Source organism: Otolemur garnettii, unplaced genomic scaffold (assembly GCF_000181295.1).
Source record: "Otolemur garnettii isolate 467f Iridium unplaced genomic scaffold, OtoGar3 scaffold00149, whole genome shotgun sequence".
In the NCBI taxonomy this organism is placed as follows: domain Eukaryota; kingdom Metazoa; phylum Chordata; class Mammalia; order Primates; family Galagidae; genus Otolemur; species Otolemur garnettii.
In genome coordinates, this window is record NW_003852544.1 from 1,556,628 (window position 1) to 1,573,709 (window position 17,082).

The window sequence follows — 17,082 nt, forward strand, 5'->3', positions numbered from 1 at the left end:
GATCCTGTCTGGCTTTACCTCGGGTCCTCCCTGAGCCTCCCTTTCTCAGGCTGTGCGGGTGTAGAGCTGCGGGCAGTGGCGGAGAGGAGTAGGTGTGGCCACTGCGGTCCCCTTCCTGGGTTTTGCCGCTAGCAGTCGCTGCAGTCCTAGGGACCTGGGCTCCCAGGCCGGGAGGAGGCGGTAGAACCAACCTCTGTGGCCTGTCGTCTACTCGGACAGGGCTCCCGGAGCCACCAATCAACCGTTCCACGCCAGTTGACGCCCTGCCTCAGGTCCCCCATTCAACTCGGCCCCGCAGTCAGGTACTGAAGCTGGTGCAGAGCAGGGGATGAGGGAGTTTTGAGCCTAGGGGAGAGGCCCGGTTCCTCCTCTTCTCCCCACTCTACCCTCACTGGGGGGACAGGTCTCCTCATCTCCGGGTGTGGCTGCTGGTGGGATCTGTCCCCCCCAATTGTCCCAAGGCGCAGTGCAAGCGGGGCACGTCTCGGACCTCCCAGTAGGCTGTGGTGGCCGCTTATGGCCCAGCCAGCAGCTCTCAGGGGCCCATGGACACTGGGAACAGTTTCCTGCTCTGTATACGGCTCCCCGCTCCCTGGTGCTGCCACCGTTGGTGTGATTCTTTATGACATTTTTAAAACAATGAAACCTGATCATGTACATCTAGAGAGAACTGTCCAGAAATTTCTGGCAGTCAACTAATATTTAGGGACTGGGGACTTAGTGTTGGAGCAAGACACTTGAAAATCCCTGCCCAGGGGCATTCTAGTGGGGTAAGACAGTCAGTAGGAGGGGGTGTAGGCTTCCTCAAATCAGATCTCTCCCTTCCCTCCTGGACAGTCCATCCTCTCCACTCCTCCCCTGGGGCCATTACCTTAGGACTCTCTGCCTACTCAGCCCACCAAGGGCAGAAGGATCGGTTCTGGACCTGCCTTTTTGCAGAGAATCAGAACGTGAGGACAAAATATAGGACCATGATGCTCATATCAACCTCCAAAACATTTAAGGTTGTAGAGACATGCAAATTAAACACTTAACCCAGATGCTGTATTTTCACTGTGCTTTGCCCTTGTTATCTCCCAGGGAGTGTGGGTTGTTTTGTTCCAAGATGGCCACAAGAAGGAGCCAAGAGTCAACCTTACTGGCCCAGGGCCAGGCTTGCAGCCCCATGCCCAAGCAGCCTCACCAACTCAGACCAACCCTACCAATGCAGATGCTGCTCTCACCTCCAGTCAAGCTTTGGAAGGTGTTTTAGGGGGGGCATGGGGCTGGGAAGAGGGTAGCTACAGCCTCAGCATGGCCAGAGGACACCATAAATCATTGGTCTTTACCTTTCATTTAGTCCACTCCATCCCCATACTGCATTGGTAGTGACAGGGAGGCCCAGAGACCGGCAGGAGCTCCCTAGGATACACAGCAAAGGCTGATGTAGCCAGGACACAGCTCCTGCCTCCGAATCTGCCTGTCTCCTGCAGAGAAAGACTCTTGCTGTGGGAAGTAGGGAGGGGCCAAAGCAGAATCTGAGGCTAGAGGTAAAGAAGGGCCCAAATGCTTAGGTTTGGGCTCGATCTGTCTTTTAAATGCTCCCTGCTCCCAGCCATCACTGCTTGGATTCCTCAAGGGCCTTGAGCACTTCCTGAGAGCACTATTAGGAGTGATCCCTAGCAGCTGTGAGGCTCCTTTCTGTCAGCTAACACCTTACATGACAACTAGCACCTTAGGTGACAGTTATTACCTGCATTAACAAGTAGGGAAAGCAATTCCTACCTAAGCAGCAAGGAGGTAGATGGCTTTTTGAGAATAGAGTCACAGAAGGGGAGCATTCCAGTGCTGACTTTGCTGACACTAGAGTGTCTGGGGTCCAGATGGTATAGTTGTAGCCATAGTGACCAGGGTGCCAGGTCTCATTCTTTTGTGTAGAGAAATAAATGTGTATGGATGGGAGGTGGTCCCTTCCCAGAACTTAGCTGACTGGGGTTCTAAAACCTGCCCAGAGCTTCTTACTGCCCCAACATCAGCTGCCCCCACATCTGGGACCAATCTATCCCCAGCCTTGCATAATCTCTGTAACTTTCTTTTTCTAGTCTTTTTTTTTTTTTTTTTTTTTGAGACAGAGCCTCAAGCAGTTGCCCTGGGTAGAGTGACATGGCATCATAGCTCACAGCAACCTTCAACTTTTGGGCTCAAGCGAGTTTCCTGCCTCCGCCTCCCAAGTAGTTGGGATTACAGGCACCTGCCACAAAACCCGGCTGTTTTTCAGTTGCAGCCATCATTGTTGTTTGGCAGGCCTTAGCCGCTTGAGCTACAGGCACCGAGCCTCTTCTTCCAGTCTTACCTCATTCTCTACCCATAGGCTTCCCATTGTAGCCACAATGCCCAAATCAGGCCCCTGCTGCCCATGCTGTGATACCTCCTACCCCATCATCTTCCAGAGGAAATTGTGCAAAGAACTCCATCCATCGCATGTCCAGGACATACAGGCACAGAAATTTCAATATAATACACATTTTAATATGGACACTTCTCTGTCTGACTTGTTTTCCCCTTTTGGACAATCAGACCATGAATTTGGATTGGGTCTCATTCATCTCAATGATCCCAGAATCCAGTACTGGCACTGAGTAATAAATGCTTAATATTATATTAATATTTATTGATAAATAAATGGGTAAAATAATGATGAGACATTATTGAGTATATGAGTGGATGATGGGGATGGGTAGTGGAGTGATGGAAGTGAAAATATTTATGATGTTTATGTGTATGGGTAATATAGGAATATCTCCCAGGATCATAGAGAAACACATGGAAGAGACAGGGATGGGTAAATTACTAGGTTGTTGGATATTGGTGAGGGATGAATGACTAGATAGGTAAGTGAATAATGTGCTGGAAACCATGGTAGACTGAGTATGTGGGGTCAGAGAAATACATGGATAATAGTTGGGGAGATTCTGAAAGCATGATAGAAGAGTGGGGCTGGATAGTAAATGGATGGAAGGCAGAGGATGGTAGATGTATCTTTGTAGTGGTGGTTGATTAAGTAATGATGAATAGATAAATAGTTTGATAGATGGAAATGAATGGATATGGGTGTCAAATTGATGGATATTGAATAAATCTATAGATAGTGGATATAAATTTCAGGTAATAGGTAGTGGATGGTGAATGTTCAGTGTGTGGATGAAACATCATAGTAGAGGCAGACAGTAGATGGTAGATTAATAGTAAGTGGATGATAGCAATGAATCTATTCATAGAGAATGGAGAAGTAGATGGTAGAGAAATGGTTCTGGTTTTATTTTTTTCATATTAACATGGGGGTATATACGATTAGGTTATATAGTTTATTTTAGTAAGGTTAAAGTCCAGATAGTATGCGTGCCTTTCACTCAGGAAGTGTGCAATATACCTGTGCAATGTACTTGTTGGGTGAGAATTTAACTGACCCCTTCCCCCTATAACCTCTTCTTGAATTTAATTTAGTTTTTCTCTCATGGGAGCATGTCATTGTTAATCTACTGGTTCTAATTAATTACTGAGTACATATAATGCTTGTTTTTTCATTCTTCTGATTCTTCTTTTAGGAAAATGTTCTCCAAATCCATCCATGTTGTTATAAAAGATATGAAATCTCCATCATTTTTATGGCTGAGTAGTACTCTATGGTCTACATATACCACAGTTTACTAATCCATTCATGTGTTGAAAGACATGTGGGTTGTTTCCACATCTTTGCAATTGTGAATTGTGCTTCTATAAAGATTTGAGCACAAATGTCTTTATGGTAAAATGCCTTTTTTTTCTTTTGGGTAGATACCTAGTAATGGGATTGCAATGACCAAGTGGAAGGGCTACTTTAGGTTCTTCAAAAAATCTCCATACTTCTTTCCACAGAGGCTGTACTAGTTTGCAGTCCCACCAGCAGCGCATAAGTGTTCCCTTCCCTCCACACCCATGCTAAGATCTGTTGCTTTGGGACCTGGTGATGTGGGCAATTCTTACCAGAGTTAGGTGATAATTTAAAGTGGTTTTGATTTGCACTTCTGTGACGATTAAGTATGATGAACATTTCTTCACATGTTTGTTGGCCATTCATCTGTCATCATGAGAAAAATTTCTGTTCATGTCTCTTCACCAATTTTTAATGGTTTTTTTTTTTTTGCTCTTGTTGATTTGCTTGAGTTATTTATAGATTCTGGTTATTAGCTTTTTGTTGGATGCAAATATCTTCTCCCATTCTGAAGATTGTCTCTTTGGTTTGTTGATTGTGTTGTTAGTAGTACCAAATTGGCTTTTTAGCTTGATCAGGTCCCATTTATTAATTTTTTGTTGTTGCTGCAATTGCCAGTGGGGTCTTCATAAATCCTTTCCTTAGGTCAATAAGATCAAGAGTTTCCCCCGCACTTTCTTCTAGAGTTTTTATAGTTTTGTAAAGCGAGGCCTTCGAATTAGTTATTAATTCATAGAATTGCATTGGCTATTCAGTTTTTTTCCTGGTTCTATATGAAATGGAGAGCTATTTTTTCAAGATCTTTAAAGTATGACATTGGTATTTTAATGGGTATTACGTTAAATTTGTAAATTGATTTGGGTAATATAGACATTTTAACAATGTTGATTCTTTGAAGCCATAAGCATGGTGTGTTCTGCCATCTGTTAACATCCACTGCAGTTTGTTTCCTAGTATGTGTAAATAGTGGCTTTATGGTGGATGGACATAGAATAGATGGCAAACAAATGAATGGTCACTGGCTGGATGAATAATGGGTTGTGTTCTGTGAAAATATAGATAGAAGGTGAATAGATGGTGGATAGATAACAAATGATGGATTCTAGATAGATAGGTGGTGATTACGTGATGGATGGATGGAGGAAGGTTAAATAGAAGGAGGCAACATTTTGGAAAACTGATGCTTAAAAGGTAAATGGTGGACAGGTACATGGAGAGATGATAAGTGGATGAGAGGTGGTGAGTGGAGTATGGTAAGTGGGTGGTTTAATGTTTAGATGGAGAAAGTGGATAGATAGCAGATGAGTAGTAAATGGATGATGAATGAAGATGGGTATTAAAAGGGTAGAGAATAATGGATACAGGATGATGCACGAATAGTGAATGGATAGATGGGTAGATTGTGATGGCAGATGGATAGTGGTAGATGAATGCTCACTCCTGTCTCTCTATTGCTAGCATTTACACCAGGGGTCCTCAAACTTTTTAAACAGGGGGCCAGTTCACTGTCCCTCAGACTGTTGAAGGGCCGGACTGTGGCTGGGTCCAGGACAAGTTGGCTGCTAAGCAGGACAGGCAGTGGCAGCAAAAACACTCAGTGGGCCAGATAAATGTCCTAGGTGGGCTGCAGGTGGCCCATGGGCTGTAGTTTGAGGACGCCTGATCTAGAACAATATTTGGCACATAAAAGGCAGTAAGCTTTTCTAGAATGGATTAATATGGATGGATGAGATAGATAGTACTTGGATGGATTTTGGATGTATAGTGAATTATGCTGGATGGATAAAAGATATTGTGAGATAGACAATGAATAGATAGATATGTGGTAAACAGGGATATGAGATGGTAGGTGGATGGATGGATAGATGGAGGGTTGTAGTTCATAGAAATATGAGTGGATGATGGTTGGTGAATGACTGATGACTGAATTGTAGATGGATGAATTGTGGCTGATGGGATATAGGCTAATGAACAAGTCAGTATAAATGGATAGTAAACAGATGGGAGATTGGTGATTGACAATTAGATACATGGTGGATGGATATATGAATGGCAGATGGGTAGGTAAATTGTAAATATCTGATGGAAAGCTGTTACATAGTGAGTGATGGATGGATAGGTGGTGGATGGACGAATGGTGAATGAATGTCAGGCTAATGGATGTTTTTGTGGTATACTGAATGCTTAAGTAATGAGGGGTGCAGGTGGTGAATGGATGTATTTATGGTGGATAGTGGTGGTTGGATAGAGGATTGTAACTGTGGATGCATGGTTAAAGGATGTTGGATGCTGAACAGTGGCTGAATGGTGAAAGGTAGGTAGTGGATTTTGGATGGGATGGATGCTGGGTTAATGACAGCAGATGGTGGTTGGGTGGTAGAAGATAGACCAATCCATGCTGGTGGTAGATCATGGTTGGACTGGGGCAGTTGAGTGTTGGATAATCAATGGTGGGAGGTTGGGGACTATGTAGGTCAGAGAACATGCATGTTGGCCTCAAATGGGATTGAACGAGACCGATTGTCCTAGAGATGTTTTGCACCTTTTTGGGAATGGGACTAGGCATGAAATGGGGGGGGGGGTTATGGGGTGCCAGTGCCACCCTTTAGGGGCCCATCCCAATTTGGGGTTTCCCATGTCCTTTTCACTCCTGCCTTTTGTATCCCAATTGGAGGGAGTCCTCTTTTTATGTACTTAGCCCCACTGAATTCTGCATCCAGAATTCCTAAGCTCTAACCTTGAGGCTCAGGGTCTCAAGTTGCCAGGGTCAGGTCCTTGGGGCTGGGGTAGTGTCAAGGGAAGATGAGCCCCTGTCCTCCCCTGGGCTGGCACTGGGAAGGTGGAGGCAGCAGGCAATCACAGCAGAGGGCGTGACTGTGAAGTAGAGGCCAGGTGGGTGTGGGGGGCAGGAGCACAGGGCAAGCTTGAGCTGGCAACCACAACGCCAGGCAATCGAGGCAGCCTGGTGCCAGGTCGAGCACAGGTGGGTGAGTATGGGTGGGGCGCAGGGTCACTCGCTCCCCACCCTTGCCCAGACCTGCCCCGTGCCTGGGGTGGCAGGTGTGGGTATACCGGTGAGAAGGAGGGGGGTGGGGGAATTTGAGTAAGAGCCCCCAGAGGAAGGGAAGGGTTTGGGGTCCTCATTCTGCTGGGTCCTGGCTGAGGATGCCGTGCTCTGGGCATGAGTAATGACTCCAGGGGGTCATGCCTGCAGCACCTGGGAGCCAGAGGAGGTGTGGGTGGCAGCAGCCACAGATGTGCCTGTGTGTTTGCTGGCACTGGAACCTTCACCTTCAGCTCTTGCTCCCTGCCTGCCCTATTGGCTTGTTAAGGTGACGCTCTATCATCTAGCTCTATCATCATTCCTCTCCCTTCATGCTCTGTGTCATCTCTGGGTCTGTTTCTGTCTTCTTGCTAGGAATCTCTCCGTCTTTAGCTCTGGCTCTTCTCCACTGCGCATGTGGCTAATGTTTCTTTCTCCTACCTCCCCTTCTGCCTCTTTGCCATATTTGTCTGGGTCTCTGAGTCTACTCTCTCTAGCTCTGTCCTGGCAGCCCTGGGCTCTAGCCTAGATTCTGGGTCCTGAGATGGGGTCCCAGGAAGGGATTGATTGAGGATGCAGTCCAGGGAGTAATGGGTTGCCTCGGCATTTCATGGGCTTTGGGATTCGGTGGAGGCCCAGGCAGGTATGGCGTGGCTGCTCATTGCCTGGAGATGTCCACTCCCTACTTTCCCTGGGCCTTGGAGAGATCTGAGTTTACCTGAGCTGGGTGTTTGGTAAAAGAAACCTCAGTTTCTAGAATAGCAGCCCTTCTCCCTTTGCCTGCTGCCCATAAGTCTCTCTCCCTCACCTCTATTGGGTGCGTGCCACAGGCATTCCATCCTGCCATCACTGATCCTCCCCTTCCCAAACCCACTCCAGGATCCCTGCCTCTTGCCTATGGCTCCTGCTGGCTGTCAGCCACTGAAGTTAGATCTCTACCTGTGAGAATCCACTCCCATTCCTGTCTCTGGCTTAGACATGGTCCAAGGGCCTATTTGGCTGAGTGCAAGTGGCAAGTCCAAGGCTGGTGCCTATCACTCCTGGTTGGGATTCTCTTTCCAGACTCCTTACTGTAAGAGCTTTGGCTAGGCTCCTTCACCCCTGTGCCTGACCTGAGGGGCCTGGCCCAATCCAGGCAGAATGTTAGTTTCCTTTCAGCTGTGGATGCTGAAGGCCTGGCCCTGGGTGTGTGCTGTTTGGGAGGAGTTGGGCACTTCGACCTCTTACTGACTCATACCTGGTCCCTGCTACCCCCAGCCTTTGGTCTCAGAAACCTGTTTGGGTCCCTTGGACCCTCTGGGCCCTTCCCTGGCTGTGCCCTGCCTCAGAACATACCTCTCTGCTCCCAGCTGGCCTGGTTACCTCCTGCTCATTGCTTAGGCCTCAGATTGGCTGACTTTCTTCCAGGAAGCCTTCCCGAGTTTCAAGGCTGGATCAGCTTTTCCTCTGTAGCCCTGACACATTGTGTTATGACTGTCCAGTGCCTCTTCTGGTGATGGCCTTGGTGGGGAGCAGCCATGATAGTGGTCTAGCTGGAGCCATGGGTGCTAGGACCAGGTCGGGTAGGGTGGGGTGGGCTAAGGAGCCTGAAAGTGCTGGGAGGTAGGTGAGACTGAGCATCCAGCCTGCTGCAGACTTCTCATTTCTGCTCCCTGTCCCTGTGCAGCCCAGCAGTGGCAGCCCAGCAGTGGCAGCCCAGCAGCGGCAGCAGCATGAACACCTCCCAGCCCACCCAGTCAGAGTCAAGCCCTGCTGAGGGCACCAGAGGCCCTGCAGGGGAGGTATGTGATTGGGGACCTGGGGGGCCAGGAAGAAGCCAGGTTTAAACCCTGGCCTATGACTTGGGACATGCATCAACAGTGGCCTTACTTTACCCACCTGTTCCTTTGTAAAAGTCTAATGGACAAATCAATTGAAGGTAAGCTGTCATGGCTTGCTTATTATTCCTCTGACCTGGGAACCCCAGAGGTTGTTCCCTAAGTCACACTTCTCTCTCTGCTGGGATGAGGCAATGCCAGGGTTCCCTGCTCCAAGATTTCCAGTTTTGGGGGGACAGTCAATGAAGTTAAAAATTGAGGTCCCTACACAAGGGTTGTAGCCTTTATGTTCTGAATTCTAGAGCTGGGCCATTTTCATTGTTGGGAGGAGTCGGGACAGAGGGTGGATCAGCTTAGGGTCACACTGGGGCCAGCCTGGAGCCCGTGGTTGCAGACACAGTCTTGCTGGTAGGTAGATGACGTGAGTGCTAGGCCTCAGAATGCCAAGCTCTCTGCTGGCCTCACCTGCCTCTATTCTGCGGGCACGCTCTGGATAGAGAAGGCACTTGGTTGGGGCAGGTAAGAGAATAACATGTTCTGGGATGGGGAAAGAAGCCCTGGACTGGCAGTGCCAGCATGAGGCCCTGGACTTCAAGAGGGTCCAGTCTTGGGGGCAGGGCTGGGACTCCTGCTGTGCTAGTGTCTGAGGCCCATGTGCTCCTTCATCTCATAGATGTCCCAGTCCAATGACACCTGTTATCATACTCAGGGTCACCTGCAGCTCTTGGTTAAAACACAGCCTGGGGTGCAGCCCAGATACGTTCATTGAGAAAGACTGTTCAGGGGGTTCTGCCTTGGTAGTCCAAGGGCCATTTAGCAAAGGCCTGTGTGCTGCGTACATCTGCCCTTCCTTGAGGCACTTGCACCCTTGGGGGGAGATGGACAAGCAGCCATCCTTCTAGGTAATAAGGATGGGAGGCAGGCAGGGAGCTCAAGGAAGGGAGATCTGCCCAAGCAAAACATGGAAGTGGGATGGTATAGGCAGGTCAGGGCTAGTGGGGACACAGAAGAATGGAGCAGGACTGCATCTCCAAGTCCTGGAATGGGAGGCAGAGATGCTGAGGGCACCTGGGGGATTGGGGTGGCAGCCTCTGCATACTCCTGTGGCCACTGAACAATGAGCCCAAGCAAGCCCAGAGCCCAGCTCAGGTTGCCATGGTAACACCTTCTCAACTCTGCAGAGCTAGAGGGAGGAGGGCAGGGCCCCTGCAGGGAAGACCCCAGGAAGAGGCTAAGCAGGGACTCCAGGTACAGGAGGAAGCAGAGGGTACACAGAAGCCCCAAGCTCACTCTTGGTATGACCTTGGCCTCTCCAGCCTTAGGCTTCATATGTGAAATGGATTCATGGAGGCTGAACCCAGGTGGGTCCTATGGTGCCTCCAGGGACAGGGATGACCCCAGGGCCAGAATAACCCAGTCTTAGTGGTGGAATGGGGGAAAGGCCGGGACCCTTCTTCCAGATGGTGATATATGCACAAATACACACGTGCTCTTCCTGACCCTCCTAGTAGGGTGGGTACAAGATAAGAATGGGAGGTAGTTGAGACCCTGGGCCTGGCATTGCTTTGACTCCTGTCCACCCTTCCAGCTGGCTTCAGTGGGCACTCAGGGAAAGAGCTCTCTGCTGGGCCAACGGCTGCCTTCCATTGTGGTGGAGCCCAGCGAGGCAGGAGCTGTGGAGAGTGGGGAGCTGTGCTGGCTCCTGGAGGGTGCCCAGAGGAGGGGTGCTCCCAGTCAGGCTGCTGCTGGTGAGTGAGGTGCTGCCTGTGGGGGTGCTGAGAGGAGGGGGTGGCCAGGGCCAGAAGCAGTGCCTTCTTCTTGTCACTCTGGCAGGCAGGGCCATTGATCTCTCCAGCCTACCTGCACCCCACCCATCACTGCCCTTTGAACCTCTGTCTGGTGTCTAGGTGCTGCCTGGCCTTGGCCCCCCTCTCTGTCACCATCCTCCTTCCCTCCCTACATGGATCCCTCATCTGTTCTTGTATTCTCAGGCATGGCACAGAGAAGGATCAATGACTGCCTGTGGAATGAATGGCTGTGCGTTCTTGCCCCTCCCCATTCTGGGCTCCCTGCCAGTGTGCGTTGCTCACTAGGGCCTGGAGGGTAAGGGCACAAGTGCACACCTTGTGTGGATGGGCTAACCAGTAGCAGCTTCTGTCCTAGCAGAAGGTGCCCTGTTTAAAGGCTGAAGTTTCTGTGAGGAGGATCATGTGGGCAGGAGACAGGCCAGGACTGAGGTAAGGAGAGACAGCAGGCCAGGGCAGGGGAACTTTGAAGGCTCTGATGGGCATGGGGAGGTGGGAAGGGGGCATGAGCTGCACCCTGGGAGGTTTTGTTGTTTCCTGAGGACTGCTGGGGAGTCTGTCCCCTGGTTAGGAAATGAGTTCAGCCACAGTTGGGGCTGTTCTGCACCCTGCCTACTCTCTCCCCATCCCCAGTCCCCAAGACAGTAACCTCACTGGCCAGCAATCCCCTGCAGCTTGGGCCCAGAAGGGGTCTGCCTATATCCTTAACTTCCATTTCTGTCCAAAGCCCCCTCAACCGACTGTCAGTTTCTGCCCAGGGACAGAATGGAGGACCATTCCTTGAGTAATCACTAGGACTTGGGTCTGGGGAGGTCCCTGGGTCTGCCCTAGACTATCCTTCACTGTGCCGTGCCCCTTAGTATGGTGTGGGGGGGAACTCCTGCCCCTAGAACCCTCACACTCCCTCTCTAGAGCAGCACCCCTGCTTCTTCTCATCTCTCAGGAGGATGGTGTGGCCCACCCCAGCCCTGTGCCTGCCAAAAGCTCACTTGGACCCCTTTATGTTTCTGCAGCCCCTTCCTCGAGTCTCCTGGGAGCATCAGGGAAGACCGCAGATGATTCTGGCTGTTAGTGTACTAACCCTGAGGACCAGGCATTCCCAGCCCAGTGAGAGGACAAGGATGTGGCCAGCCTCTGCTCTCTGATAGAAGAGCCTCAACCCCAGAATGGTGGGGCTGATGCAAAGAAAGGGATGAGATTGCTTGGATACCCAGGAGGCAGAGCCAGAAGCTGCTTCCTGTGTCACTGAGTCTGACCAGAGTCACAGCCCTGACCTTTCCTGTCCATGGCCCAGGTCTGGATCATCTCCCCTCAAACCTTCCTTCAATTAGTAGTTTGAGGCAGAAATACAGGCACTTACTGGTGGCCAGTGGGGACTTAAGGGCCTGAGGACAATTTTGGTTTGGCTAGTGGCCTTCTAAGCAAGGGATTCAGCTCGCAACCCAGTCTAAGAGTGCCAAGTGGGTGACCACATGGGTGTTGGCACTGGGGATGGGAGTGGGGAGTGGTATGTAGGGCTGAGAGGTGGGTCTGCCTAGTGTCTATGACATTGATTCCTCTGGTGCCTCTACCCATGGACCCTCTCTCTGGCCTCAGCCAAGGCTGCCTGAGGCAGGAGCAGCCTCCTCCAAGTAGCTGAACCCCGAGAGCAGGATTCACTCCTGTTACTCCCCACCCTGGGTGACGTAGGGCTCAAAGATGGTTTGGGGCGTGGGGTGCCCTATTCCAGGTTGCAGACCTCATTAAATCCTTGAAAAAGCTCCTTTTTATAGATGAGGAAACAAAGGTCCAAAGTGATGTGGCCAAGGCTAGTGTTAGCTGGGCCTATGAAGGGATCCCCGAGGCTGGGAAGCCATCAAGCTGGCCAGAGCCCCCAGGGGAGGTTGGGTAGCTCCAACCTCACATGAGGGTCCTGTCCCTCCATGGTGCCTGATGACATTGTCTCTGGGCTCTATCTCACTGCTCAAGAGGATCCCTTCCACCTGATTGGGGTTGGCATGAGGGCAGAAACCTAACTATGGCCTAGGCCCTTCCCCAGGTGTGGAGCCCTCCTCCCCAGCCTGGCCTCTGCCCTTGGCCTGCCTGAGCAGGCCTGAGGAAGCTTGAGGAAGCCTGCCTGAGAAAGAGGGTGTGTGGAGCGCTGGGGGCTGTGAGGGAGTACTACATAAATGTTAGCTCAGCAAAGAGCTTTTTTCTGAAAGCCTTGCTAACCTCCACGATAAATAAGGCACTTTCTCCAACCTTCCTACCTTCTAAAAATAGCTCACCCCTCAAATGTGGGAGAGGTGGGAGGGGAAGTGCCAAAGTTGGTCTGGCAGTCTGGGTGCCTGCTTTAATTTTAAACGGTGGGCCCCCTGGGCCGGGGGCATAGGACCTGGATGTACCTGTGGGCCCTCCCCTGTTCTACAGTTTAGTAGAGGTGTTGGGTTGTTCTCCTCCAGGCAGTCATGTTTTCTGGGAGCCAGGGAGGCAAAGGCTAGGACGAGGTGGGGCTGGGGCAAAAGGGAGCAGGCATTTTACAGGAAGCGCTGCCACAGCCGACACTGGGATGTGGGGTGAGGCTCCCCACCTCCTGCATGCTGGCAATGTAGGTGGACAAGGGGGAGTTAATCCTCACTACACCCCTCAGAGGCGAGGGTTATTCTATATATTTAAACACAACTTGCCCACAGCTGACAAGCTCCTGAGCTGAGACAGAATCCTAGAGCTCCTGAGACCCAAGACAGTGCGCCCACGACACCACTATGGAGCGTGCCATCTCACAGGGCAGCTTGGGAGGAGGTGACCCAAGGTGGAGGTCCCAGGACCCCAGTGTGCACCTGAGTAGAGGTGGGACAGCAGTCCAGGAAAGGTTCCCACCGCGGGCGAGACAGAGCGCTCCACCCGGCACCACTCAGCCGGCTGGACAGGTCTGCTCTCCTCCAGTCGGGCCAGATCACCCCCACCACTGCCCAGAGCACGCGCAGCTGATTATGGCAGGGGCGGTGCCCCTCTCTGCAGAGGTCGCGGAACACTTCTACCGGGGTTGGGGTGGGGACACTCACCTGAATCACCCTGCAGCTCCCCCTGGCGTCGATGGGGACACTGCGGAGAGAACCCACATCACCGCCAGGGGCGCTTTGCAATATTCGCCTTGGGGAGATTTGGGCTCAGAGTGAGAACTACCGCCTCCTCTCCCCGCTCCCGCCCCGGCCAGCCAGGAGCAGAGAATGGAACCCAGGCCTCCTGCTCTCACTCTGGGCTTCAGCCTGGACTGGGCAGCTGTGTGCGTGGAATTTGCCGCCTCTGGCAACCTCATTCCGAGTGTGACAGCCTGGCTTCCTAGGAGAGAAAGATGTCTGGTGAGCATCTGGTGATGAGAGTCCTTCTTCCTACCTTTCCTGACCTGGAAGCAAAGTCCTCAGCCAAGGTGAACGCATTCGATCCCCCAAACATCCTCATTTTATGGAGGAGCAAACTGAGGCTCAGAGACAGATAGATGTACTTCTCCAAGGTCACCTGGAGCTGGGCTGTGCTTTGATTGTACCCTGTTATGCCTCTTCCTCCATGGCCCTTCCCCCTCCTACCCTCTCCCCTTCCCTCCCTTCTCCTGAGCCCTCAGGCCACCCTTGTGCCCCAAGCTCCTCTGAGACAAAACTGGGACTTTTCCAAAGGGATTTTACTGAGAAAGTTGGGGGAAAACATGGAAATAGAATAAAAGAAACATTGTAACCTCATGCTGAAAAGTGGGCACAGGCTTGGATGGGCGTAAAGTGCAGATGGTAACTGGGGGAAGCCCAGGAGCAGTTCCCCCAAACCTGGGCACCACCCACTATTCAGGCATCTGTGTCTTAAATGCAGGTGACCCATGACTGGAAGTCCCAGGTGGGGGGTGTTGTCAGACCTAATAGTCTCTATGTGCCCATGGGAAGACCCAGTCCTGAGAGCTAGAGACCTGGGACACAGTCCTGGCCTCTCTTGCTAGCTGTGTAGCCATGGGGAGGTCACTGAGTCATGCACAGCCATTTTGGGCCCCCAGCTCCGTCTCTTATTATGCTTATTCCCTGTCATCTTCTATCTCTAACTGTTGGGGACCCATAGGACAGGAGGCAGGCAGGCCAGACTGAGCTGGGAGGAGCAGCCACTGGCCAGATGGGTGCTCCGGGGGCTTGAACTGGGACTCTTCTGACCCCATTTCACAGAGGGAACCCAGGGCTAGGGGCTAAGGACTCAAGTGGTAACTGGAAGGCTTCCTGGAGGAAGAGCTGGCATCTTTGGGTATAACTTGGCCTATCTGCAGATGGCAATGGAGTGCCTGCAGCATCTCAGGTGCCTTTCAATCTGCTATGGGCGAAATTGTATTCCTCCAAAATTAATATGTTGAAGTCCTAACAACTAGTGCCTCAGAGTGTGATCTCATTTAAAAGTAAGGTCTTTAAAGAAGTAATAAGTTAAAATTAGCTCAGTAAGGTGCACCCTAATCCAATATGAAGAGGAAATGTGGACACGGACATACACACACAGAAGGAAGACCATGTGAAGACACAGGGAGAAGGTGGTCGTCTGTAGACCAAGGAAAGAGGCCTCAGAAGAAACCAACCCTGCCAGCATCTTGATCTCAGTCTGGGCTCCAGACCTGTGGGAAAATAAATGTCTGTTGTTGAAGCCCTTTGATCTGTGATATTGTGTGATGGCAGCCCTAAACACATCTCTGCATTCCTCCTCTCCTGCTGGCTTCACACACTGGTGGCCCCAGCCCAGGTTGGGACAGGTCTGGATTCGTTCTCCTTGGGCTTTCCCTGAGTTTCTTTCCTAAGACGCTTGGAGTGGAATCCCCCATGAAGGGGCAGGAGCTGTCTCTTCTGGGAAATCCTGGTGATCCTCCTCACAAATGTCTCTAACCTGATCCACCATGGGTGGGTCACGCCCATGTTCCTGATTCTTCATTCAGGTCCCACTTCCACACAATTGCTATGTCACTGCCCCTGCCCAGAATGCCATCCCTCCTCACTTCTGAGTGTGCTTCCATGTCCCTTAGGGCCCTTCTCTTTTCCTCCCAGCTCCTGACATCTTCAGGGAAGGCTTACAGCTCAAAATTGTTTCCTTGTGGCTTATAGCCCCATACAGGGTACACGGTCTTCTGGTGAACTTGACAGACTTGCCTGGTGCTGGAGCCTGTGCCTTGGAGGGAGAGGTCCTTCTGGGCTCAGGCACTGTGGGCTGAGTGTCCCCGCTGGCCAATGCCTGCCTACCCTTTGCCTCTGATAGAATGAGGTACTGGGTGTTGTGAGAAGTCCCTGGCACTGTTCACCCCAATTGCCACAGGACCCTGGGTGCTGTCCTCCCCATCTCTCCTTGCCCCTATGGTCCCTGACCCTCAGCCTGAGCCCAGAGCTGCCATGAATCAAAGGTTGAAGTGATTGCATCTGGAATGAACAGGGGATGGAAACTTTTCTGAAAGTGAAAGTACAGGGCCAGGATAGAGGGTGGGGCGGGGGGTGGGGCTGGGTGGGCCTGGCAGGCACTGACCATGGCTGGGAAGTCCCAGCTGTTGGTCATTGGCTTCAGCTGCTCCGGAGGTCCTAAGGCCTGGGCCAGACTCTGAGGACTCTGCTGGACTGGACTGCTTCTTCAGGTGGCCCTGTTCTGTCTGGGCCCAAAGGCTGCTTGCTCAGCAGGTATGTTCAGGGCAGGTGGAGCAGGAGGGCACAGGAATGTTGTAGACAGTAGGCCGATAGTCAAGGGGCTGAGGACTATTCTGGTTTTGCTAGTGGCTTTCCAAGCCAAGGGCGTCAGTTCAGAGACTGGGCCAACTAGGCCAGAGTGCCAGCTCAAATCACAGTGGACATCCCCCTACCCTAATACACAGGCAGATACACACCTGTGCAGAAAGCACAGATAAAGACACACAAGACATAAAGACATGTATGCAGACACAGACAGACAGACTCAGAGAGGTGGAGAGAACCACTCGCAGATCCTCTGAGGCACACACTTAATAGAACAGAGTCACACACATACAGGAGACACACTCAGGCCAACATGCAGATGTGCAAAACTGATATGCAAAGTGTGTACATAACCATGGACTCACATACATACATATGTTAGGTTCATTTATCTACCTTTCTTGGTTACCTGACATGTACTAGCCATTGCTGAAGGCTGGATCCTGCTCATTCCCTACCCTGGGGGTCTCCTGATCATGGGACAGAGACCTTTCGGACCCTGTAACTGTCCCTCGGTCACAGTAGCAGGTGTGCCCAGGGCTGGGACCGGGCCCAGAGCAGGAGGTACTGACCATGGTTGAGGGCTCAGCTGATCAGGGAAGGTCTCTTGGAGGAGGAGCCATTTCTGCCGAGCCTTGAAGGAGTTGGCAGCTGAGGAGATAGGGCTTGGGTCACTGCAAGCAGAGTGCAAAGGTATGGAGGAAAGGTGAGTGCTACTGAATGGTAAAAGTGGTTAAACAAGTGGGGAATAAAGCCAAAGGAGTGGTTAGAAAGGGCCTTGAATGGAGGAAACAGCACTTCTTCTGTTGTTACTATAAAGAGGAGCCTTTTTTTTTTTTTTTTTTTTGAGATAGAGCTTCAAGGTGTCCCCCTGGGTGAAGTGCCGTGGCATCACAGCTCACAGCAACCTCCAACTCCTGGGCTCAAGCGAGTCTTCTGCCTCAGCCTCCGTAGTAGCTGGGACCAGAGGCGCCTGCCA

General features: G+C 51.3%; 2 protein-coding genes across 3 annotated transcripts in view; both read left to right on the forward strand.

Annotated features, from left to right (window-relative positions):
• The first annotated feature begins 8,485 nt into the window (after window positions 1-8,485).
• On the forward strand, window positions 8,486-11,467 carry LBHD2 (LBH domain containing 2). Its single transcript, XM_023518875.1, has 3 exons — window positions 8,486-8,554; window positions 10,179-10,338; window positions 11,409-11,467. The coding sequence occupies exons 1-3, from the start codon at window positions 8,486-8,488 to the stop codon at window positions 11,465-11,467; spliced, it is 288 nt and encodes a 95-aa protein (XP_023374643.1).
• A 4,468-nt stretch (window positions 11,468-15,935) lies between these two features.
• The window catches only part of EXOC3L4 (exocyst complex component 3 like 4), a 15,712-nt gene continuing 14,565 nt past the window's right edge, over window positions 15,936-17,082 (forward strand). For both annotated transcript variants that reach the window (XM_023518884.1, XM_023518885.1), the window contains exon 1: window positions 15,936-16,052. The gene's annotated coding sequence lies outside the window, so the exon portion shown is untranslated. The remainder of the gene's footprint in view (window positions 16,053-17,082) is intronic.